General features: G+C 43.7%; 1 protein-coding gene across 2 annotated transcripts; it reads left to right on the forward strand.

Moving 5' to 3' along the window:
- The first annotated feature begins 411 nt into the window (after nt 1–411).
- fam193a (family with sequence similarity 193 member A) lies at nt 412–24,565 on the forward strand. 2 transcript variants are annotated; one of them, XM_015964263.3, is made up of 23 exons: nt 412–771; nt 2,318–2,401; nt 10,454–10,696; nt 11,326–11,501; nt 11,616–11,783; nt 11,953–12,199; nt 12,283–12,407; nt 12,747–12,894; nt 14,762–14,836; nt 14,910–14,984; nt 15,070–15,179; nt 17,899–18,141; nt 18,223–18,376; nt 19,606–19,740; nt 19,957–20,232; nt 20,489–20,678; nt 20,767–21,123; nt 21,730–22,012; nt 22,089–22,275; nt 22,348–22,587; nt 22,746–23,613; nt 23,824–23,905; nt 24,256–24,565. In XM_015964263.3, the coding sequence occupies exons 1-23, from the start codon at nt 559–561 to the stop codon at nt 24,347–24,349; spliced, it is 4,773 nt and encodes a 1,590-aa protein (XP_015819749.1). In that variant the 5' UTR covers nt 412–558; the 3' UTR covers nt 24,350–24,565. The 2 variants fall into 2 exon arrangements, with proteins under 2 accessions (XP_015819749.1, XP_015819757.1); XM_015964271.3 differs by having other exon boundaries at nt 20,767–21,075.
- Nucleotides 24,566–25,455: the final 890 nt, after the last annotated feature.

Below are 25,455 nucleotides of genomic sequence, written 5' to 3' on the forward strand. Positions count from 1 at the left end.
GTGGTCATGTCTCCATAAAGTATTAGTGCAACTGGGGATTTAGAAATGTAACAAAAAGTGTTTAAAAATCTCAACGAATGAACTTTTTCATGTAAATTTGTTTTACTAAACAAAATGACATGTTATATTACTTGTGTTTTTGTTAAAACTATATAATTTTCACAAAATGTATCTTTACAGAATGTACTCTTTGTCTGTAGTTTTTTTTAAGGATAATACTGTCAAAAGAGTAAGTTGATCCGGACAAAAAGTGAAAGTTAATATTTTGATCCATTCTTTGCTTTCATTTCAGTTCAACATATTACTCAATTTCCCAGAAGCACCCGGGCGGTGCACGAACGTTTACGTAATTACGCAAGCTGTGCCTAGTAGTCCGGCTACAGAAGCCATATTGAAATCTATGTTGTCGGCTTGCACTTTGATGGGACTCACTGTCCGTCGTTTTGAGAGTCTTTAAATCACTCTCCTGATTTTAAACCTGGGTGATTTTGTCAGACATTGCGCTGAAGACTTTGCCAGCATTGGAAGGCAAGTTGTCTCTCCTCTTTAGTGGAAAAAATGAGTCCTACTGATGCTAAACGGGGGGCTAAACGCAGGAAGAACAAGCGGGGCGGTGGCAGTAGCTGCAGTGCTGTCTGCAACACCAGCAGTGGCAAGGCCGGGGTAGCGCAGGCCTTAGGAGCAGCAACACCTGCATCGGTCGTCAGCTTTTTAACATCTGGAAGTACAGGCAACGGGAATATGGGGTCCACCACAGGACTGAACGGAGAGGTAAGAATGTTAACAAGGGGATGTCAGAACTACAGTGATATAAGCGAAATCTTTGATTTGGGCCCAAACAGATGCGAGGAAATGTAGACAGTTATACAACCAAATAGAAAACTACGCCTAATTGAAATGTTGTGATCAGTGAGTTTGGGAGTGAAGGGTTTGTTGCTAACTAGTATAGCGACACGCACTTGGCTTTACTATGTTGTGACAAATCGCCGTTAACACGAAGCTAACTTTGTTGGCCGAGCATGAGTTCGCACCATTTAAATACCGGAACATGTAGGAGGTTGCATCAAGCATAGCATCAACATCGTAGATAGATCTTAGATAAAACATACGCCGCCTTCGACCACATGGCTAATACAAACAAAATATAACTGTTACATTTCAAGATCGAAATGTTGTCTAAAATTAAGTAATAAAGACGCAAAATGCAGTGAATGTAATGAATGTCATGCTGTGCATAAACCAGAATGTACCCTTGATTTTCTTTTTTATTTATTTATATGTAACCAACTACTAAAGATCGTAAACCTGCCCCACGTATAAAAATTGTTCCAATAAATACGCATTCCCTTTCCTTGAGCTTTCTTTGCCGCCGGTCATCACGGCCAGCCGAGTTTGGTGCCGGTGAACTTTAAAGGAGCGGATCCACTGGCTATATTCTTAAGCTAAAGTTGAGAGCTCCTTGCTCCATCAAGAACAATTTGAACGCCTGGAAGCATTATTTTTGAGCCAGTACAGTCCGTGTAGGTGGAGATTACGTAGGTCACGCCAAGATTAATCGGGTGAATCATTAGGATCAGCACAGGTGCCTAACAAGCTCCTGTTTCTTAGCTAGCTACTAATCAATGTTCGCTTATCGTGCTAGCAACTTGAGCTCCGTCCGGTCTCTGATATGTTTTTATTTGCTGGACGTTTTTGTAACAACGTTTAAAATAAGTTTTGATTGGTTTGAACCAGCTCCTGATATCCAATGAAGCTTTTAACAAAGTCGTAAATCAGTAAGCTAACATCGTAACTCAGACAGTGTTCGGATAGCAGAGCTAACGTGGTTCGGTTTTAGCTTTAGCTGGAACAGATATAAGGAATTTATTCAACATTTATGTATTTGTCCTGCGTGGCAATAAACTGCGCCCAATATATTGTGTTGCTGACACTCGAATAGTGTGTTTATGGTAATGATGCACATAGATCAGGTTTAAATGAGTAGGTTGCTACTTCCAACTGCAAAAAGCTGCTTTAAAAAGGTTTTTGTGACCTAACAGGTTTCAGAACATTTTTTAGTAGCACAAGTGTGACCCTGTACCTTATATTGATGTGTACAGACTCGATTTACTGACAGCCCTGGTCCTCAAGTGCCTCTATCCAGAATATTTTAGTTCTGTCCCTGCTCCCAACACCTGATTCAGCAGTTCAAATAAAAAGATCAGTGCCAAAAGAGCCACTCTAATGAGCTTGACTTTTTTAAAATTTTACTGGCTGAAATGAACCAGCTACAAAGCTATGAATTTTCTCTACACAATGAATTGTTTGTGTCCCTCAGGTCAAAGCCAACAACAACAACAACAACGTTACTCCACAGTTTAAGGAAGGACCAGTAAATGTTGACTTCTCCGGAGTCCTTCAGGTAAATTTAGCTTGATGTTTAGAATTCAGGGAAAATATAAAATATTTAAATCTAAAACTGCTTACAGTGAACACATTGTGGAGAGGCTAAAGCTGTTTAACTTTGGATTACTGCTCAATGTGTGCCTGTGAACGCTGGTGAAATGTTTAGGAGATGTTCTGGTGGACAGTCTATGCAGTGAGACATTTTTCAAATCAACCTCACTGTAAAAAATATAATTCATAATACTGCATATTATTTAGAAGCTTGCATCTGGGTTACGACTAGAGGTCGACTGATATTTGACATTTTTATATATTGTCATTGACCGTTATACCTACTTAGCAAAGGAAATTTAAAATCAGGACCAGGAACATGCCCAGGCAGCCTGGTGCTGTGTATTTAAAGGAGTCACCCCCGTTACTACATATCTGCATCATATCATGGTCTTTTAGGCCATAAAAATTAGGGATGCACAATATATCGGCATCAGTATCCGTATCGGCTGCTGTTAGTCATTTTTAACATATTGGCTATTGGCCAATAGATAAAAGTAGGCCGATATTAACAACCAATATTTTTTCTATCTAGTTTCCATTTGTTTATCTGTTTCAGAGGGTGACGGGGGTGGGGTGGGGGGTATTTATAGTCACGTGACTGTGATTGTAATCATCTCAGAAGTTTAATTGTGTGTTGTGAGTACATAATACCGTAAATTCAGCTTTAATAATTTTCATTCTACACTAAATCCGACTTTAGAAGCATTAATATCTGTATATCGGTATCAGCCATAACAGTGATATTATTATGGGATATTGGCCCAAAATTTTCACATCGATGCAATCACTAATAAAAAATAATTTGTATTGGAAAAATAATATAAAAAGTGCGTTTCTGACCCTGTTTTGGAAAGGACGTGTTTTCTCACAAGAGCACACACAATGTTTCGGCTGTGCTGGATGCGTCATTTGGAATCGTAGGATGTCCAAGGGCGATCCGGCCTTTCTCGCCTCTGATTGGCTAGAAGGGCCCTACTACGATTGTCGATTTCATTTAGCAGCAAACTGTCTTCCCTTGCTAAGTGTAGGCTGTTCTCCTGCCACCGCCACCAACAGAAAGCTGATTTGGGGAGTTTTGTAAAAAAGAATGTGAACTTATAATCAGAGTCGAGGAAGCCGGGACCTACCTTGGATATTAGGGCTGCAACAACGAATCAATACATTTGACTTCAATGAATGATTTATGTAACAGTCGATGCATGCAACTCATCTGTATGCGGCTGCTGATCAGAGCGAGAGACATGTATGTTGCACATGCGATGAAAAAAAACTGTGCGAAAAAGTACTTTTAGGTGTAGCACTCGTGTGACTTCTCAAGTTACTTTTTCCCCCAGAACTTTATTGAGCAAAGGTAAGTTGCTTGTTATTGTGTAAAGAAGATGCTTTCTACTGGCTCACAATGTGCTCTAGGTGCTGTGGAGCAAAACAGAGGAACCAGCAAAGACACAAAGGCAGAAACAGTCCAAAGTTTGGGATCAAAAGTGCAACTACGGGCAGATTAGCTAATGCAAATGGGTAACAGTCTCACGATCAAGCGGGGTTCCGAAAAAACACGATGGTCGTGAAACTAAGAACATCTAAACTCTACAAGCGGAAGAAAAGTCCCCACCATCCTGTTTATGCTTAGCTGTCTGCAGCGCTATGGAGCAGAACCGCTGCAGTCAGGTTGCTGCTTTGAGTCTGCTCAACACAGCTGCAGGAGTATGACAAGCCACCACAGCATGTAATTCACAAATAGGGCTGCAACAAACGATTATTTGGATAATCGATTAATCGGATGGGGTCTCGACACAATTAATCGATTAATCGGATTACATAGGTACATTTTTTAAAACTGCTAGGGAAACGTTATTTTTCTCCTTCCTTCACTTTATTAAACACAACATTATTAGAAAACAGTTCAATAGCAGAAAAACAACATGCCATCACCTAAATTGTCTTATAAGGTGTATAGAAAGAGACCCTAAGCTACACCTATCTGTGACCTAAAATGCTTGGTCCAAGTTAAACAGCTTAAAGAGCAAGTCAACCCCTACCAGAGTCTAACTCCACTCCCGCTTCATGTTTGAAAAATGCAACACATGCTGTTGCCTGGCAGACCGAGAGGGCGGAGCCGCTAACAAATACACACACACTCAGGCTCACGACAGCACTGTGACATCATAATGTACCAGTTTACATCATAGCATACTTCTTAGCCAATAGCGGTGGCAGATTTAAATTAAAATACAGTGCAGAGTTTTTACCTGACAACGGCACAACACTGCCAGTTTTAGGCAGAATATTTAAATTTTAACTAAGATGCACTGAAGTGCCAAATTATTGACGACACGTGTCTGCAGCACGATTAGACACTCGTTTATTTAGTTTATCAGCAAAAAATGTTTATTTGGGGGTGACTTGCTCTTTAAGGGCAATTCTCATCTGTTTTGTTTGATCTCATCTGTAGACATTTATTATAACTGGGGATGTCAAACAACTAATTTTTAAATGTAATTAAACATAGGCTGTGAATTAATCAAAATTAATCACTATTTCCAAAAATGACTGAAAAATACCAAATAAAACAAAAGTAAATGAATGCCATCTTCCTTGTGATGATGCCCTGGGCAACTGCCATAAAGTCACATCAAGAAATGCTGCTGATCATTCCAATGATCCCAAATAGACTCACATTAGGCCACATGAAAGCAACTGAACCCAAAAATATATTAACCAGTATATAACTGCACTCTCACACAACACGCCTGCAGCAACAGTTAGGATTCCTCCCTCCCTTTTAAAAGCGTTTTCGCTTCTGAGGACATTGTGGTTGTAAAGCCACATGTTAGTAGTCTGGCCCCGGTGTGATCAACCAGTTTCTGCGGGAATGTGACGGCGGAACCGGCTCGCAGCGGCGCGAGCCCCCCCCCCGCCTATCTAATAGCGTCGCGCTTACAGTTTTATAGACTTTTTTTTACGAGCTTAGGGCATGTCTAGCCTGTGTAATAATCCGGGGCTTGGGTGAATCACTTTTGAAAAGTTTTTAACTTACCCGGACACCGAGCTCTCTCCTTCCTCGCTGATGATTCTGACATGCTTGCGTTTAAGACGCTGCATCATCACCGTAGTATCCCCGTGCCATGCTAAGTCTGACCTACAAACGTTGCAGGTAACGAATGTCTTCGCCTGATTTAACTGAAAATGCTCCCAAACTTTAGAAGTTTTTACTTTTTTGGGGTCTCGCTGCTTCTGCCATGTTCCTCTTACAAACACCTGCCGGCTCTCCACCGGTCTGCGTGCAACGGCGGGCAGGAGGGGAGGGGGCTTTTGGAAGAGTTGCGCAACACAACGAATCGATGACGCAATTCGTTGCCAACGCTTTTAGTAATCGATTTTCATCGAATTTATCGATTCGTTGTTGCAGCCCTATTCACAAACACGTCTATCTGTGAACATAATTTAAATTGGATCATTGCTTACCCGTACATAAAAGATATGTCACCATTACATGTTTTAGCAGTAGAAATGAAATGTTATTAGCATTTCCAGTAGCTTACTACTGAACATGTTTAGGAAATGCATACAATTTTACTGATCATAGTTTAATTATATATATATATATATATATATATATATATATATATATATAATTGTTTTTAGGTGACAGTATGTTGTTTTGCGCTCTATTGAACTGTTTTCTAATCATGTTTTATTGTTAAAGTAAGGGAGGGAAAAAAGTTTCTCTAGCAGTTTTTACATTTTCTCATTTAGTCCGATTAATCGAGTCGAGACCCCGCCCATGATTCATCGATGATCCAAATAATTTGTTGAAGCCATATTGGACATAAGATTCCAAGTCACACGTCCTGCCATGGTTGGAAAATAGTTCCAAAATGAAAGTTGAACCAATATATTTTCTAGCTGTGAATTTAATGTCTTTTGGCATTTCTAATTTGGATGTTTAATAATTAAAATTTGGGCGTCTTATTACTGTGTTACTGTAAAAAAATCTATCATTACTGTTTAAAACAATCGGATTGCCATTTCATATGTCCCAGCCTAGATTCAAACCCGGGTCCTCTGTGTGTAGGTTGGATGTCTTGCTAGTGGAGCTATCGCTATGAACCCTGTTGTTAACTGAAAATATTTCTGTCACCAAAAATGGCTTAAACAGCAAACATTTGGACGCTTGATGACAGCTGAAATGACGTCAGTCTGATAAAAGTTTGATATTCTGAAATACGAACTGTTATTACTATAATTTTAAAGACGACGAGTTCCAGCATGAAAGTTAAAACGTTTTTTCTGCCTGTGAGTCTTCTACAGCCTTGCCGTGGGACCAGTGTTTGTCGGGTTGGTTTGATTTTGGTAAAACAATCACATTTATGTGTAGAGTTTGGCTGTCAACAACTAAGCAGCTCACCTGTGAAACTCGCTTTGACCTTTTCCGTTCTCCCGTTTTCAGTAATGCTGGCGCTCGACTGAATTTGAGGGGAAGCGGAGCAGTGCGTTCTATAGCGGCGTTGCTCAGCGCTGTCCATGTATGGTACTGCCTTTATGATGACTTTAGGGCCAGAACTCAGGGTCTTGGTTTGGAGTGTGCATGCTCGTGGGGTGCATGTGGGCTGGTCAAAGAAAATAAATGATCCAATGTTAAATATCAGCTTCCTGCCCAGTGAAAAATCATTAGGAAGCCATCATATACAGTCAGGTCCATAAATATTGGGACATTGACACAATGCTATCATATTTGGCTCTATACACCACCACAACGGATATCAAATGAAACGAACAAGATGTGCTTTAACTGCAGACTGTCAGCTTTTATTTGAGGTATTTACATCCAAGTCAGGTGAACGGTGTAGGAATTACAACAGTTTCATATGTGCCTCCCACTTGTTAAGGGACCAAAAGTAATGGGACAGAATAAGAACCATAAATCAAACTTATACATTTCAATACTTGGTTGCAAATCATTTGCAGTCATTTACAGCCTGAAGTCTGGAACACATAGACATCACCAGACGTTGGGTTTCATCCCTGGTGATGCTCTGCCAGGCCTCTACTGTACTGCAACAGTCTTCAGGTCCTGCTTGTTCCTGGGGCGTTTTCCCTTCACTTTTGTCTTCAGCAAGTGAAATGCATGCTCAGTGGGATTCAGGTCAGGTGATTGACTTGGCCATTGCAAAACAGTCCACTTCTTTCCCTTCAGAAGCTCTTTGGTTGCTTTTGCAGTATGCTTTGGGTCATTGTCCATCTGCACTGTGGAGCGCTGCCCAATGGGTTCTGAGGCATTTGGCTGAATATGAGCAGATAATATATCCCGAAACACTTCAGAATTCATCGTGCTGCTTTTGTCAGCAGTCACATCATCAATAAATACAAGACAACCAGTTCCACTGGCAGCCATACATGCCCACGCCATGACACTTCCAGCACCATGCTTCACAGATCAGGTGGTATGCTTAGGATCACGAGCAGTTCCTTTCCGTCTCCATACTCGTCTCTTCCCATCACTCTGGTACAAGTTGGTCTTGGTCTCAGCTGTCCGTAGGATGTAGTTCCAGAACTGTGAAGGCTTTTTTAGATGTTGTTTGGCAAACTAATCTGGCCTTCCTGTTTTTGGGGCTCACCAATGGTTTACGTCTTGTGGTGAACCCTCTGTATTCACACTGGTGGAGTCTTCTCTTGGTTGTTGACTTTGACACAGACACACCTACCGCCTGGAGAGTGTTCTAGATCTGGCCAACTGTTGTGAAGGGTGTTTTCTTCACCAGGGAAAGGATTCTTCGGTCATCCACCACAGTTGTTTTCCGTGGTCTTCCGGGTCTTTTGGTGTTGCTGAGCTCACCGGTGCGTTCCTTCTTTTTGAGAATGTTCCAAACTGTTGTTTAGGCCACGCCTACTGTTTTTGCTATCTCTCTGATAGGTTTCTTTTGTTTTTTCAGCCTAATGATGGCTTGCTTCACTGATAGTGACAGCTCTTTGGATCTCATCTTGACAGTTGACAGCAACAGATTCCAAATGCAAATAGCACACTAGAAATGAACTCTGGACCTTTTATCTGCTCAGTGTAATTGGGATAATGAGGGAATAACACACACCTGGCCATGGAACAGCTGAGAAGCCAATTGTCCCATTACTTTTGGTCCCTTAACAAGTGGGAGGCACATATGAAACTGTTGTAATTCCTACACCGTTCACCTGACTTGGATGTAAATACCCTCAAATAAAAGCTGACGGTCTGCAGTTAAAGCACATCTTGTTCGTTTCATTTGATATCCGTTGTGGTGTACAGAGCCAAAAATGATAGCATTGTGTCCATATCCCAATATTTATGGACCTGACTGTACACTTTTTTCAAGTGAAATTTCAGGTGATGACTCCTTTAAGTGTGTATAAGTGCACCTTTCCAAAAAGTCCCATTTTGATCCTGATTGTGGTTCATTATACCGTTTAAAAAAGGAAAATATGTTGTATGTTGTTTTATTAAGAAAACGTATGCCCGGAAAACGCCAGATGCAGAAGCGCGATGATGCGTCGCCGAGCACCGTGGAACGACGAGCGCATCTTTTCAGTGCCCTTGTTAACCTACGCTGTTGGAAGCACCACGAAGGCTCGCGCTGTACAGCGATCGCTGCGGCGTGAGCCGTCAGTGAGCCACGTCAATTCTGGCTGGAAGTCAAACCAAAACAGAAGAGGCAGGCTGGTAGATTTAACAAAATATAGACAAATTTCAAAATAAAACACTACGATTGATAAATGTGATAATTTCTGTGTATCTAAACAGACTAGAGGGATAAACATAAATATACACACACATGTTTGCCACACACATGTTTGCCACACACACACACACACACACACACACACACACACACACACACACACACACACACACACACACAGCAAGGGCACGGTGGTGGGGGTTGGAAAACAGTAGGTGTGAGAAGAAGCGCTGGTTAGAAATTCTCGCCTGATGTGAACAGAGGAGCAACGGGCAGTGTGCGAATCTTATGGGCGATCCGTTTGGCTGCGCTTTGCAGCTGGTGTGTTCCAGTGTAACTCGGAAAAAGTCGGTTTGATTTCTGCAGTAAATTAAAAGATATGGAAAAGAAGGAAAATTTGACCAGATTCCTGGTTTATGCAGGGTATCCGTGGGTCCTTAAAAAGTCTTAAAAAGTCTTAAATTTACTTTTCCAAATTTAAGGCCTTGAAAATCCTTAAAAATGACAAATAATCCTTAAATCCAGTTTCCAAAGGTCTTAAATTACCAAAGACCCAATAAACAAGATTATTTTATTTCTATAAAAATTTTCGTGAATTTCTAGTTAGTGTTCAGCATTTTTTGTGTACGATGTTGGCGTAAGCGGAACCGTACACATTCAGTTGGTTGTAAAAGGGGGCTGTTTTTAGATGAGCACATTAGCTGGTTAAGCTAGTGGGAGCTTGCGCCATGGGAAGTGCAAGTTTAATGGTAACTGGATGGCTAATCCCACGTTCACGACGTGGTTAGCACCGGTTCCAGGCAATAGCTGGAAATTATAGCTTAAATTTAATTTTAAAAATAGCTTAAATTTGGTCAAAGTGGCCTTAAAAAGGTCTTAAAAAGTCTTAAATTTGGCTCCCTTAAACCTGCAGATACCCTGTTTATTGATCTTCTTCTTGATGCTCTGACGATGATTTTTCCACACTTTACTTCTACTTAAGCTGTTATTAACACACCACATGAATCTGTTAGCCGTGTGTGTGTGGTTGTTTTATTTAAACCCGATATTCCTCAGTTTGCTTCCGTCTGTAGTTTATTACACCACCATTCTGTTGACTGGAGAGAAGCTTTAGTCTTCCTAATGGTGTGTGACTGTGCTGTTGACACAGCTGGATGTACCTGCTGTGCAGCAGGTCCCACAAGATGGTGAGCTGATTAATCATAGAAATTGTTTAAAATTGTCAAAGACTTTAGAAAATAACAGTAAAAATGTAGTTTGATGTTTAGCTGAAATCAAATGTTTTATCCTAATTTCTTCTTCAGACTCCATTCACCTTCGGCCTGAACCAGCGGGCGCCCTGCACTGCTGGAGATCGCTGCCTCCTGTGCCGATGTGAGCGTAAAGACTGCGTGGTTCCTTCGGACACTGGCATCTCAGGCCAAAATGGTTCCACCCAGCCCGCCAACACCCCCAGTGCCCTCCAGCTCCCTCTGTGGGTCTGCTCAGACTGTAGACTCACGGTAGAGAAGGAGGACAGACGCAGCACCCTGGAGCAGTCGCTAGGGGTGAGTCGGGGTGTGATGTTGTCTCATCACTGACGTCACATAGCTGCTGTTACAGCGTGCCAGCTTCAGTGTTTGTGTCTTGTTTTTTTCGTCAGTAGCAGATGTTTACAGTTGTGGGTCCTTCATCTAGAAACAAACAAATGATGCTGTGTTTCTGTAGTGCTGGGATTCACATCACCTGCAGGTTACTCTACAAAGGTTGGCAGCGATCCGTCCTCTAGGCACAAACGGGCCATGACTCGTGCTGAAAACTGATTCTCCTTATTAAAGCATCAGCCAGCATGCAGGAATGCTGAGGGTCCAGCCATAAAACAGTAGCAGCACTTCTTATTATTCCTCCATTATGTGAGCTTCTTATTGGCTCCATTAGTTTGTGTCGAGTCTTTGTAATGGGCCTAATTTTATCTGATGATGAGGACCAGGCATTAAAACCACAAAAATAGTTAGAATCACAACATTTTCTCTTTTTATCAAGCAACGTATAAATGAGTTAATCTTTACAATAAGATGATAACAGGATTGATATGATTCAGTCAACAACACAAGCGTGACTGACATTCTCTTTTGGTTTTATCATGATTTAAATGTAAACTGTTTCTAAACTCATGTTTTTGGTGAACTGCCTTCAGAGTCAGGACTTTCTGATGCACATGCCTGTGGGCAATGGAAACCTGGCCCAGGAGGCCGCCACGGCAGACCGACTCAGCGCTGCTGCGCCTACGTTACCCATGCTCCCTGCTCCAGACCTCACCACGCCCATGCCTTCTGACACCGTGTGCAGCTGTGAAGCGTGCAATGAGAGACGGTCAGTAAAGTCTAAATATGCAGATGGAAGTTACGTTTGAGTAAGAATCAAGATAGGTTGGAAAAGATTGTTTTTTGATGTTTTTATTGATTATTATTATTTTTTAATTCACAGTGAATTCTCTGCTGAGTCAGAGAGAGAGTCGCAGCAGCTGCAGAACCACTGGTCAGAGGTCAGATATCTGGTCCGCTGCATCTACCGCCAGACAGGAACGCCGCTTGCAGACGACCAGGACCAGCCTCTGGAAAAGGAGAGAGAAGGCATGAAGGAACTGGTGGACAGGTAAAATCACCTCCTGTGTTTGTCCACTAGAGGTCTCTCTTGTGTCATGAAAGGGTCTTTTAAGACTGGAAACAAAAACTTTATATTCCAGATCAGTTTTACATCTTCATTTATTTTTTTATTATTTTGTTAGCATTTTTAAGCTTAAATGCGTTTTTCCCTCCTGTAGACTTTGTGTAAAAGATCCATATCAGCTCTATCAGCGGCTGGAGCAGCAGGCTCGAGAATACGTACTGGAAATGAAGATGCGTTTGCTGAAGCACCTTTCTGCCGGCTCCAAGACTGCAGGAGCTCCGGTTGCTGTGGCTGCAGCTCAGGGACCTCCTCAGGCCCACCAGTTCATCTCTCTGCTGCTGGAGGAGTACAGCGCCCTCTGTCAAGCCGCACGCACCATCAGCAGCTTCCTGCTCACCCTGGTTAGCTCACCTCCTGTATGTGTCAGACAATGCTGTGGCTAACTCGGTGTAGGATTATTGGATCACGCTGCTTTGTGTTCCAGGAGAACGAGCACCTCCAGAAATTCCAGGTGACGTGGGAGCTGCACAACAAGCACCTTTTTGAGAATCTGGTGTTCTCTGAACCGATCCTACACAACAGTTTACCAGCGCTAGTTGCACAGCTGAAGTAAGATGTTTGTGTTGTCCTCTTTGATTTATTTTTAAGTTAGTTGGCGACAATTAGCCATAACTGAAGGGCTCTAATTGTTGTGGGTGTAACTATGTCTGTTTTTTGACCTGCATCTTTGAAACGATGTAGATTTGATTGAGTTGAAGCTTACTGTTGAGAATTGAGATCATGATGGCTTGAGGCTCACCAGGTGCTTGTGTTGACCAAACAAACCTGTCTGATGAGGATCTTTTAGAGATTAAAACTTCCAACGATGAAACCCATTTGTGTCCAACCAAATTGTTGTTCCTAAAGTTCATGCCTCTCCCCTCCCCTCCACAAACGCACACTTTTCAGACATGGCACAGCCTCTCATGATTCCTATAATGAAGACACGTACCAGACTCTGCTGGATCGCTACCAGAAGCTGGAGCAGGAAATGGCGTCGGTGGCGGCTGAGTGGCAGGAGTGTGAGAAGAGGATTGATGACTATGTTGATGAGCAGGTATACACACCCAATGTGAAATGTCAAAATGAAAGCAAGTCTGTTTGAAGGGTTAAAGGTGCAACAAGGAATAATTTTAGAGGGAAATAATCACAAAACAGTCTTAATGTCTCAATCATGTTGGAAAGCAGGTTACATCCAAACAGATTTTGTTCTCAGCCAGCTGGGGGTTGTCGGTTTTTCTGCTTTCAAAAAGGCCGAAGAGGAACGTAGTCTTTGTTTACCATCTGTCTCGCCTCCATACCGCCTGTGTTCAGAGCCAACCATGTGAGCCTGCACAGTTACCAAGCCTTCAGCACAACACTTGTGTCTGCATTTGTAATTCGCTGTCGGCCAGCAAAAAGCAGCAGTGTCGTGGACAGAATGTTAACCAATAAAAGGAGCGACCCAGAAGTTACTTCGTGTAGCCCTAAAGCCATCACGCGTAGGCGACAGGTTTGCAACCTACAATATGTCAGTAACTATTAGGTGGAGTTGACAAAATGAGCGAGATGTTCTCGCAGTTGTTACGCCACTTCTGTTTTCGAGGTCTTAAAATGCAATACCACGCTCTTCTTCTTTTGTTCTGATCTCAAAATGAACTGGCTGCAAATCTCTTCTAATGCTGCAGTGTTTGTTTTGTTTGTACTCTACATATCCGGCACTCTATTCCGTCTAAGTACTCTGCTGGGCTCCCTAGCAGAGTACTCCAGTACTACATGCAGTGCTGCAGCAAGACGCAGTCTGTGTCAGCGAGAGGTTTAAAAGCAAGTTTATTCTCAGCCAAAGAGGTCACGCTGTCTTTTTGTTGTACTTTAATATTGGTGAAGAAGACTAGAGGCTAACGTTGAGCTAACTTTGAGCCAACAATGCTAACGGCGAATTAGAAAAAGTTGTTGGCTTGGCCTGGTTTCTGCTTCTCTGTCTACGTGGGTACAGAGACAAGCAGCGCCATGGTATGTCGATGCACGGGCTCTGCGGCGGGCCCTCAGAGGGTGACGGGAGATGTGCCCAGTGTTTTAACGGTCTGCCAAAAGTGACAGAGACCTCAAGACTGATTGGTTAGAATGCTACTTCCTTACCGCCATTCACTCCTTCAATAAAAACAAGGAGATGTCTAGCGGCAGACAGATCGTCTTGTGGAAAAAGTCATGCGATATGACCGTTTACACACCCGTAGCAGAAGGAGTACAAAGATAAGCAGCAGACATTTTATTTTTAGAAGTAAAATGTGGAATAAACAAAATAAGAATCTGCACACTTCAATCTGCGATGTAGGAGTTTATTGGTCAAGCTTTCGGTCAGAGACCTTCATCAGGAGTAGAAGTAAGATGAGGGGAACGTGGGTTTAGAGGTGACGACCGCATGAAGGGGTGGAGGAGAATGAGGGACAGGTGTGTCCGTGTTGAAAAGGTTCTGATGTACATAAACACAATAAAAATACCCAATATTAAATGTGTCAGCTATTGTGGAGCTGAGATGTGACGCGATGGGGGCAGGATTCCCCTGGAAAAGCGCCGCGGCCCTGTTGGGGAACTGCTTTGTGACACTCCCCAGGCATCGGAGAAACGCAATTTCCTCGATGCGCGTGCGCGACTCCGCAGCCAAGCTGATAAAGTCTAAATCAGGCTTTAGACAGCGAAAAAGTTGCGGGTTCAAAACCTGGCTTTTCTGTGTGGAATTGGCAGGTCTCCCTATGCAGGCGTGAGTTTCCCCCACAGGGTTGACCCTACATGTTCCTCAGGTGTGAGTGGCTGTTTGTCTCTGTGATGGACCCGTGTGTCCTGTCTAGGATGTCCCACCAGCTCCCCAGGACTCTGAGGCAAAGCAGTTGAGGAAATGTGTGAGATCCGACAGGTCTTCATTGCTGTTTTTGTTTCACGTGCAGCTGCTGTTTAAGGTGGACGGTCCGAGTCTCAACAACCAAAGAGCAGAGCCACACAAGTCCTTGGTCAGCAAGAGCGTAAGTGTTTAAAACTGTCACAACGTTTGATGTTTCTCTTGTTTGTGAATACTCATCATATGCTCCTCTTAAGACCTTGAAGACGAAGCAGCGGATGCTGAAGGAGGACTGGGAGTTCTTTAAGCAGAGAAGATTTATAGAAGAACAGGTACAATAATGATGCAGTCACACTGGACTTAAACGTTACCTTCTAGGCTCCAGAGCCTTTTAATCTCCTCATCTTTTGTCTTTAGTTACCCAACAGTAAAAAGTCCTCCACCGGAGATGTCTTCACAGACACTATGAGGATGCTTTCATCTCGTCTTGGTATTCCAGACTGTCCAAACTGTAATTACAGAAGAAGGTGGGTCTTTTGAACATTTGCTGTCAGTAGTCATTCTGTCGTCTACGGTTCGGTTACATCCTGACAAACATACTCATGTCTTCACCTTTACATCAAATACAGTCCCTCCCCAAAGGTTCCAGTTGTTGTTCCTCCTTATTTACATGCACAGTAATAATTCTGCACTGACATCACTCGACTGAAGAAAGCATTGATGTGTATGTTGTAGGGATGCTCAACTAATCGAATTTTAATCACGATTACGATCTGAGTTTTGAACGATTATAAAAACAAAACAAGCCGATTATTTGCTCCTCCCACTTGCGCTGCCCCGAGTTGCAAATGAAGCACTTCTCCCACGGTGTTGCCAACTTGGCGACTTTGACGCTATTTCTAGCAGCTTCTCAGACCCCCTTCTTGACTTTTTAAATCTTAAAAGTACCTGGCGAACACCTCAGAAACATCTCTGGTAACCCTTAGCTACTTTCTGGATAACTGTCGTCGACATTTCCTGCAGGTTAGCTAAACACTCCGCCTGCGCTCCGGACCGTTCTTCAGGACATTAGGAAAGGGAATGATGTAGTGATGTGTCAGTCGCTAAAGAAACGGCTCTCGGAGCCGGCTCCTTGTTGGAGTAACCAGAGTGAGTGACACACACCACACCTGCGGACTCTGAGCCACTAAAAACGGCTAAATGTGCGCGTGCGGCACGCTTAACACACGTGCAGCTTGCCCCTGATTGCTGTGAGACCAAGTTGGGGGGTGGGGAGTGCAGCTGTGGTTAGGACAGTTATTACATTAACTGATGGACTTGTAAATAAATAGTTTATAAATAAGGTAGAAATAAGTTCCTCACGCTGATAAATAATAACTAATCTCTCTGAGGACACGGCGCTAGTGCACTCTCCTACAGCACCTTGACACGACTACATAAATGTTATGCAACATTTTGTGAACATCAATTTATTTGCATTTATTTGTTATAAATGCCACTGTATAATTCTTGCTGTCAGTATTTGCAAGATATTGGTATTTGGGTCTGTACTGGTTAGACTTACATGAGTTAAACCAAGGTCTATAGCCCTTGGGTCATAGACCATGAGCTATAAGTATATTGGTCTTTTTATACTGGGAATCAGGAGTTATTTTAGTGATCATCTTGTTTCTTATTTTTGTCCTGATTGTGCCCTGAGCAGTTTTATGACAGAATAAAAACAAATAAAATCAACATTAATTGAAAAATCGTCCTAAATAATTGAGATCTCTATTTCAGTCACCATAATCGTGATTATTATTTTTGCCATAATCGAGCAGCCCTACTATGCTGTAGTGTTGTCACACTTCTGGAAGGATTTGAATGCTGGATCTTTCTGGGCTGTAGTTTTTATTTATTTTGCTTTTAGTGGCTATATTTAGACTGAAGGTTGGGAACGTATACCAGTGTTAAATCTGCACCTAATTTGAATGTTCAGCCCTTGTGATGGACTTTATATGTGACCATGTCACATGGAGAAAGTCCTTCCATCCATTCTCTTCCGATTATCCAGAGTCAGGTTGTGGGGGCAGCAGCCTAAGCAGAGAGGCCCAGCCTTCCCTCTCCCCACCCACTTAGGCCAGCTCCTCCGGGGGAATTCCAAGGCGTTCCCTGGCCAACTGAGAGACATAGGTCCCCTCGGTGTGTCCTTGGTCTTCCTTTAGGTCCCCTCCCAGTGAAACATGCCTGGAAAACCTCACCAGGAGGCATCCTTTCCATATGCCAGAACCACCTCAACTGGCTCCTGTCATTGTTGAGGAGCAGCGGGTCTACTCCGAGCCCCTCCTGGATGACTGAGCTTCTCAACCTATCTCTAAGAGAGAGCCCAAACACCCTTCGGAGAGAACTCATTTCGGCCGACTGTATCCATAATGTTGTTCTTTCAGTCACTACTCAAAGCTCGTGACCATAGGTGAGGGTAGGAACGTAGATCAACTGGTAAATCGAGAGCTTCGCCTTCCGGCTCAGCTCTCTTCACCACCACAGATCCGTACAACGCCCGCATCACTGCAGACACAGCACCAGTCTTCCTATCGATCTCCCGCTCCATCGTTCCCTCACTCATGAACGAGACCCCGAGAACTTTAACTCCACATGGAGAAAGTGACCTAGCAAACAAATGGTGCACATCGCTGTTTATTCTCAAGATGTCTCAATTTACACATTTTATTCACGAGTTGGTTGCAAACCCCTCTTGAAGATGTCTCATATTTTTTGCTCTTTCGGTCTTGAGGAAAAATAAATCTTGCAACGACTCCGTAATTGTTTTTAGAGGACATTTGTCTTGTTAAAATGTCACCATCCTTGTTTGTTATTAAGTCAAGTCGTGTTTATTTATAGAGCACTTCAAAAATACAACGCTGTCGTCCAAAGTGCCGAACATATTAAAACCTAAGTTCATTTAAAATTACAACAGTAAAAACTATAAAACTCGTCAAATCCCAAACAGGAATAGATTATAAAGCAGCTGACTGTTAGTAGATAAGATAGAGTAGGAGACTAAGCAACAGCGTGCGTGACTAAAACCAGATGCAGAACGTCATAAAACCGAGACTAAAACACTCTGAGAGTATTAATATTTATTATTATTATTATTATATTTATTGTCTGGAGTTATTATGACAGTTTTCTGTGTATTTTGCTATTTTCCCTAAAGTTTTGCTTTCACTTATAAACTCGGTGGGATTTGCCTTGACTCGACCACAGGTGCACGTGTGATGACTGCAGTCTCTCCCACATCCTGACATGTGGCATCATGGACTCCCCTGTTGCTGAGGACCTCCACATGAAGCTGCCTGTTCAAGGAGAGCCCCCCCAGGACTACCTGACTGAGGTCCATCCTCCCAGTCTGTCCTCTGGCAGTTCAGCGTCTGCTTCCAACTCCAGTTCTCCCATCACAATACAGCAACACTCAAGACTGGTCCTGCCTGAAGGGGACACCAACACTTTGTACGTCAAACCTAAAACACCTTACTGACATGCTGACTGGCTTCATATTTAACCCCACCACTCATTTCTCTCTGCTTACAGCATTAGTGATGATGACGAAGTGCCGTCGTTGTCTAGTAAGTTTGGGAGCATGTACCCTTTGAACAGTTACGAGGACAACGGTGTGATGGCTGCCGTGTACGGACTTCACAACAACGTGAACAGGGAAGGCGCCAACACGACACTGAAGGCCGGGGTGAGTTATGGTAGCTGGACCGTACCAGTCATGATATTTATACAAATTTTCAGGGTGAACGTTCATGTCCACGTCCAGGGTCCAGAAATCTGCTAACAAATTAAAATGTTGTCTCCTGGAGATCGTGTAGAAACACCTAAACTCCTCGTTCTCACAGTTCCCTTCTGATGATTCATGAATGATGCTGGATAGGGATTATTGGTACACACCCTCCGGCTCTATTGGTTCTGATTATTTACTGGACGTGTCAGCTTTTCACATCGACCCATCAGTTCCTCAGAAACGGGACTGCCTAATGGGCAGTCTCACCTGGTGTTGGTGTGCTTTAACCACATGTTGATGGTTTTAACATAGAACACTCTTTATTTAAAAAAAAATGTTTAATACTGGCTTTCCATATGGAGTACGTGTCTACTTTGTGTTTAAAATGATAATGTTAATAATCAGCTTGTGTAGGATTTTTTATTTTTTTATGTTTGGTGGACTTTTCCCAAACACCTCTTGAGCCAGATGTGATGACTATCCATGATGAGACGTCAGTGGGGAGAACTCAGGCACACACGTCCACCTGGACTTTTATTTACTAACTCCTCTCTAAAAGATCAGACTGGATTTTTAGATGTAATTGAATTGCATCTACTTCTTTTCTAAAGTTTATTCATGTTGCAATGTTTAGTATTTCAATTTTTTTATTTCTTTTTATGAAAATGACTTGTTTTAATTATCTACATAATAAAGTCTCACTCGGTAACGCGAGAGCTGATTTTCTCCCCTTTATTGTAATAACAAAGCATCTTAAATTAATTCTGTAGTTCCAGAGATGAATCTAATCTAATCTGGGCAAATCGTTTTTAATCCAGCTCTAAAAGAGATCTATGCCTAAAATGATATTAATGCTTTGAAAATATAAACAAAAATGCAGTATTATTATTAGTTTGATGCATTATATTTTTAACACAAGGACAGCAGTAAAAACAAGCGAAGAAGAAGCTGAGTCAAAAACAAAATGGGCCAAAAGGAATAAGGGAAAGACAAAATAAATAAATAACAATAAAACATTAAAACACCAAAAGATCAGGATGTAAGAAAATTGCTCAAGATGAGTTACACATTTCCTAGCAGAGTTTCTAGATGATGACGTGAGTTAATGGATTACTGGTAGTGTTGGAAATACACGGCTCTAATGTCCACACTACTCTTTTGTGCCCCTCTCCCTATTTCCGGCTCAGTCTTCTCACATTACCAGCAGCAGCAGTTCATCAGAAGGTGATGAAGAGGAAACGAACGGCCAGGCTGATGGGAAGCATGAAGAGCTCTCCTCGGGAAAGGCCGACAGTCCCCCGCCCTCCTACAGTCACCAACAGGTAGAACACACACCCGACTGACGGGCGGACTAGTTTCAGCTGAAAGCAGAACTACTCACGAGGCTGCAGAGATGGGTGGTGTGAATATAAAGTAAATCGTTAGGAAATAAGTGGGATTTTTTTACATTTCAAGAAAGTAAAAAGAAAGTAAAAGTCTCAAATCTGAAGAATGTTGTTCTAATCTGACCCTTCGTAATAATCTAATCCCAACTTCAGGTGGAGCAGGTCCAGCATGCCTGCGAGTGCCACGTGTGCAACCAGGACCCCGGCGGCTCCCCCTTGAGCCCTGCCACCTGCCCGCCCCCCAGCCGGCTCCACGCTGGTTCTCCCCCCGCTGTCGGACACCAGTTCTTCACCGACACCAAGGCTCCCCCTGCACACCCCGCCCTCCACTTGTACCCACACATTCACGGACACCTGCCCTTACACAACTTCTCCCGACCCCTCCTTCACCCGACTCTCTACCCACCCAGTCCCTCCCTCACGCACAAGGTGAGGGCAGCGGTCCAGTTTAGCCTTTTTTTTTTAATCTACGTAGGATTTAAGGGGGATTTAATTAACTTCCTCAGCAGCGGGGATTTTCTCTTCTGTTCCAGGAACAAAGCTCTTGGTTGTATTATAGTTTCACTTGCTGTCATAGTTAGGATTTTATCTCCTCAGGGGGGTCGCTTGAGCCTCATTTAGCCAAAATCAAGTCAAAATGAAATTGTCCAAAGCCGTATTTATAATCTGGTTTTTGTCTCTTCAGCCTCTGTCTCCAAACCACTCAGCAGCCAAGCAGCCGGCCTTCGGCTCCCCGTTACCAGATCACGTGTACCCGAACTGCTTCGGTGGGACGGGCGGGGCGGGAGACTGGAATAGCTCACTACAGTGCCTCTCTCTGAAGTTTGAAAATCTGTGGGACGCTGCTTTGATGAAGCTGCCTGAGTTCCTGCCAGGTGAGCTGCCCAGATGCAGCAGCAGCAGGAAAGAATCAGTTCAGTTATAAGTGACTCATTCCCTTTCCTTGGTCTGATGATTCCACAGGTGACGTGCTCGGACCACCCCTCCCAGATGTGCCCCTCCCTCTGACATCCTCCGCCGTTACCCAAGCAGATCACACATCCCTGTCCACACCTCTGCCCACGTCCTCCTCGTCCTCACTGTCATCGTCTCTGTCATCATCCTCATCCTCGTCCTGCTCCTCTTCAGAAGCCAAAGAGCTGAAGAAGACTGGCGCCAAGAAAAAGTGTCTCTACAACTTCCAGGATGCCTTCTTAGAGACCAACCGTGTAGTGATGGCCACGTCTGCGGCCACGTCGTCCGTGTCCTGCACCGCCACCACTGTCCAGTCAAGTAATAACCCCCCCATCCATCTCGCTTCCAAAAGACCCAACTCTATAGGTAATCTAGGAAGTGCGGCTAGTGCTTCGGTTTGTACTGACAATGTGATTAAATATATCATTCTTCAACTCTGAAACCCATCAAGGCAAGTTATTTCAACACTTTCATGACATCATGAGAACATCTTGACTAGTGGAAGCTAACCGTTAGCATTAGCGACTCCACCACACGGCAGAAATCCTTCAGGCTTGCGTTTTTTTTTGTGTGAAAGGAAACCTCAACGTTTCAGAGCAGAGTTGGTGGTAGGGTCGCATTGCTGTTAGCCAATCAGAGATCAGGTGTCAGCATATCAGGAAATAAGTCTCCAAATACCGCCGTCTTCAGCTACCCACTCCTCTGACTAACTCCCAGTTCCTGAAACAGGAGCGCCAGAGCTTCCCCCCCCCCACACAGATCGACTCACAGGACATTCATTTATACTAGAGACAACTGCAAGTGTAATAAAAACGAGTGAACTTGTGTAAACCTCCTTTAGTGTTCCTCATGTTTGTTTTTATTTAATTATTTTTTTATTTCTGTTCTACCAAGTAAAACTTGAATCGCCCCAGTTCTAACTGTTGGTTTAAATGGTGGTAAAAACCGAAACTCTGTTTTTGTCTCGTCTAGATGACATATTTCACAGTTTAGCTAAAGAGGACCACAGACAGCCCGCCACAGCAACCCCCAGAAACTGTTCCACGGGTCTGGCCTCTCTCCCTCCGCTCTCGGGCCCCGCTCTGCCCCCAGCACCCTCATCACACCTCCCCCAGATGGGCTCGCAGCCCTTTCCGGAGATGGCTGCTCAGCCTCCAGGCTTTGTGGAGTCACACCAGGGTCTGTGCCTCCCACCCGCAGAACCCCCAGCAGCTTCAGTGGAGGGTCCTGCCAGCGCTCCCCCGAGTGTCTGCAGGTGAGTTCACTCACTCTCACCTGTTAGGAAGGAGAGGCTATTTGTTGCTCAGAAGGGCCGGGTTTTCCTTTTTCAGTGATCCTGACTGCGAAGGCCATCGCTGTGAAGGAAACGGGTCCTACGAGCCCCAGCCTTACGACGGAGAGGACAGTCAGGACGAGGACAGCTGCTCTGAGCACAGCTCCTCTACCTCCACCTCAACCAATCAGAAGGAAGGAAAGTACTGTGATTGCTGCTACTGCGAGTTTTTTGGTCATGGGGGGGTAAGACGCACACTTTTTTTCTCCCGTTTTCTCTAATAAGTTTTCTGGGTCTAATCTGTTGTTTGTTTTCAGCCACCAGCCGCTCCTACCAGTCGAAACTATGCAGAGATGCGGGAGAAGCTACGCTTACGTCTGACGAAGCGCAAGGAGGAACAGCCGAAGCGCGAAGAGCAGCAGCCTGTGGTTGAAAGGGATGGAGGGGTGGAGGACCACAGGCGGGTGGAGGACCTTCTGCAGTTTATTAACAGTGCTGACAGTAAACCTGCCACCAGCTCTAAGGCAGCCAAACGAGCCAGGCACAAACAGAAGAAGGTAACGTCCCCCTATTGATTGTTTTGGAGAAGATTTTCAAAACAGCTGTTCTGTGTAAATCACCGAACCAGAAGAGGTTCCGTTTTGTTTAAAGTATGTTTATTTCACTTATATCAGAGAAAAGGCGACACTAAATGTGTGTGTCTTGACGTGTTTAGCTGGAGGAGAAAGCCCGTTTGGAGGCAGAGGCCCGTGAAAGGGAGGAGCAACAGCTGTTAGAGGAGCAACGACGGCGGCAGGAAGAGGAGGAGGCAGCACTTCAAAAAGAACTGCTACGGCTGCAGCGGCTGCAGGAGCTGCAGCAGCATCGTGCTGCCAAGAAGAAAAAGAAAGAGAAAGCAAAGGAAAACAATACTCCGCCTCAGAACAACCCACAACCTCTCAAACAGACTGCTCAGAACGTTTTAGATCATCTTCAGAATGGGAAATCGCAGCTGCTTCAGACTCTTATTGGCCTCCCTGACCGGAGGGAGCCCAAACCAGGTCCCCTGTTCCAGCACAGCTCCAAACACTCTGCTGCGAAGGGTGTTTGTAATGAGACCAACGCCCCCGACTCCTCCGTCGGCCTCCAAAATGGCGTGTCTCCCATCGAAGCAAACGGCAAAGTTAAAGCCAAGCAGTCGGGGAAGGCGGTGACCTCCGAGCTGGCTGTAAAACGAGTCCCAGAGTTCTCCAAGAGCTCCGAGATAGCAAAGACCGCTAACGGCACGGGTCCTTCCACTACAACAGAAACCAAAGCAACGCGGATCAGGCCCGCCGACACCCCCGCGTCCCCCCAAAACCCCGAACCACGTCGGGAGGAAAAGCGTAACAACCAGTGTGCCGGTGGGAAAAGGCAGCAGCAACCCCTCACCCAAGTAAAGGAAGACAGGACAAGTCCTCCAGTCCCTAACCTGTCCCCCTCCCCTGTCTCTCACACCGAGGCTCAGCAGAACAGCATACTCCCCGGCGCCGAGTCGCCGCAGCCCAAAGGCAAAGCTAAGAAGGGCAAGAAGAAGAAAGGGGACAAGACGAGCATCTCGATAGGTCGGTATCGTTATGACTCAACCTGACGGTTAAAGTGTGAAGCACAGAAACGGCCACATGCTGATTTCCTTTTGTTAACTAAGCCAAAGTTACTGAAGATTCACATCAAACCCATTCATCACCAGAGTTCTAATTAAAGCTCACCGAACCGTCATAGATGCTGGTAACCGTGTGAATAAACACTGTTTGTTCCTTTGTAAATTCTTCTAGATGATGTGTTCCTGCCCAAAGACATCGACCTAGATAGCACTGAGATGGACGAGACGGAGAGGGAGGTGGAGTACTTCAAAAGGTACGTGTGTTACGGCAACACAATGAGTGAATAAACACTTCAATGGAAACACATTGTCAAGAACAGCTGCTTTGTCATAAAGAGACATTTATTCCATTTTTAAGTGTTTTTAATGAATGTGTTTGAGATGGTTTCCTAACAGCCTCTGTTCAGAGAGGCATTCAACAGGACTGATAAGCTAATGGCTAGGCTCAAGGCTGAAGCTGTCAATACAAATGTAGTATAATAAATCTCTGCATTATAGTTATTTTTGGAAGAAATTTAAAAATAAAATCCAGCCAGACTTGAAGCAGAGTAAAAAAAATCCGATTTCTGTAGTTTTAAAGTCCGGTTTTGGTTTTTTCTCCCAGATTCTGCTTGGACTCTGCTCGACAGACCCGCCAGCGCCTTTCCATCAACTGGTCAAACTTCAGCTTAAAGAAAGCTACGTTTGCTGCACACTGAGGGTGTTAATGACTGTCTGAGCACCGATCCGTACATTATCAGCTATACACCCCCCACCCTCCAAACCTCTGTTTCCTGTCTGACCATCTTTACCCGCTCCTAGAACCACACCCACGCTGCCTTGCTTTGTTTTTGTCCGTGTGGTAACAACACAGATCCATCTGGACTGAACTGATCCAGCTGCAAACATTCAATTAAAACATTTTCCCAAAAGAATCACATCTGATGTAATTTTCCTTGCGTGCTTGTGTGATTTTATGGTCTGGAGTTATTTTTCTTACACTGGCTCACCTGTAGTCAAAAGATGCTTATATGTTCCTTCTTTAAAAAGAAGACAATGGAAAGAATATAAAAAGAATTATAATGAATTAAAGATGTATTTGAGATACTGTGGCTTGCAATCCCATTGTTCCCAGCTCTACTTCACACAATTGACGAGGGAATGGGCTTGGTTTGCTGGTTTCCACTTCCCCATTTTCCCCACTGCCTCCATCTTGTTTCACAGGAGGGAGGAAGCCGAAATACTTGACTTTTTGTTTTGTTTTAAGTTCTGTTTAACAAACTTGACAAGTAAAAGTGTATCAGTTATATATATATATATATTTTTTTTTGTTTATTTGACCTGTAGCCAGCTTGTGTCAGCTTGTGCTTTCAGAATGAAATTGGGGGGGGGGGATACTCACACTATCAATCTGTTATAGAGTGTATATTGTATTAACACTGAAGCCAAACTGGCTACTTTTAACATATTGTTAAGTAATATTAAAATCTTGTCTTTCTTTTTTGAAAGATGGAATACAGTAGTATGACAGGCTAACGTGTCTTGTGTCAAAACTTATTTTCTGCACACAGATAAAAAGAAATCAAAAACTTCACCCCACGGTTATTAAATCTGCCTCCCAAGTGTTGAAAGTCAGATCCCACATATATAAAGTCTTGTACTTTAAGCATTTTAGCTGGTTAATCAATTTGGCTGTTGCTAGGATTTTAGCAACCGTAGACTTTTACCTTTGATCCATATTTAGAGTGAAGTCTGCAAATTTACCCTTGAAAATGAAAGTTCTTAAATAGTTCTTGGTGATTATTTTGTCATTTTCTGGCTGCAG

The sequence above is a fragment of the Nothobranchius furzeri genome, chromosome 4, assembly GCF_043380555.1.
Source record: "Nothobranchius furzeri strain GRZ-AD chromosome 4, NfurGRZ-RIMD1, whole genome shotgun sequence".
In the NCBI taxonomy this organism is placed as follows: Eukaryota; Metazoa; Chordata; class Actinopteri; order Cyprinodontiformes; family Nothobranchiidae; genus Nothobranchius; species Nothobranchius furzeri.

Bases quoted from the DNA above. Each gene is read 5' to 3' on its own strand.
- fam193a (XM_015964263.3), top strand. From the start codon at position 559: ATGAGTCCTACTGATGCTAAACGGGGGGCTAAACGCAGGAAGAACAAG. The intron at 12,408-12,746 runs GTAAGATGTTTG...CACACTTTTCAG, and splicing joins GCGCTAGTTGCACAGCTGAA to ACATGGCACAGCCTCTCATG. The intron at 22,588-22,745 runs GTAACGTCCCCC...TGACGTGTTTAG, and splicing joins CCAGGCACAAACAGAAGAAG to CTGGAGGAGAAAGCCCGTTT.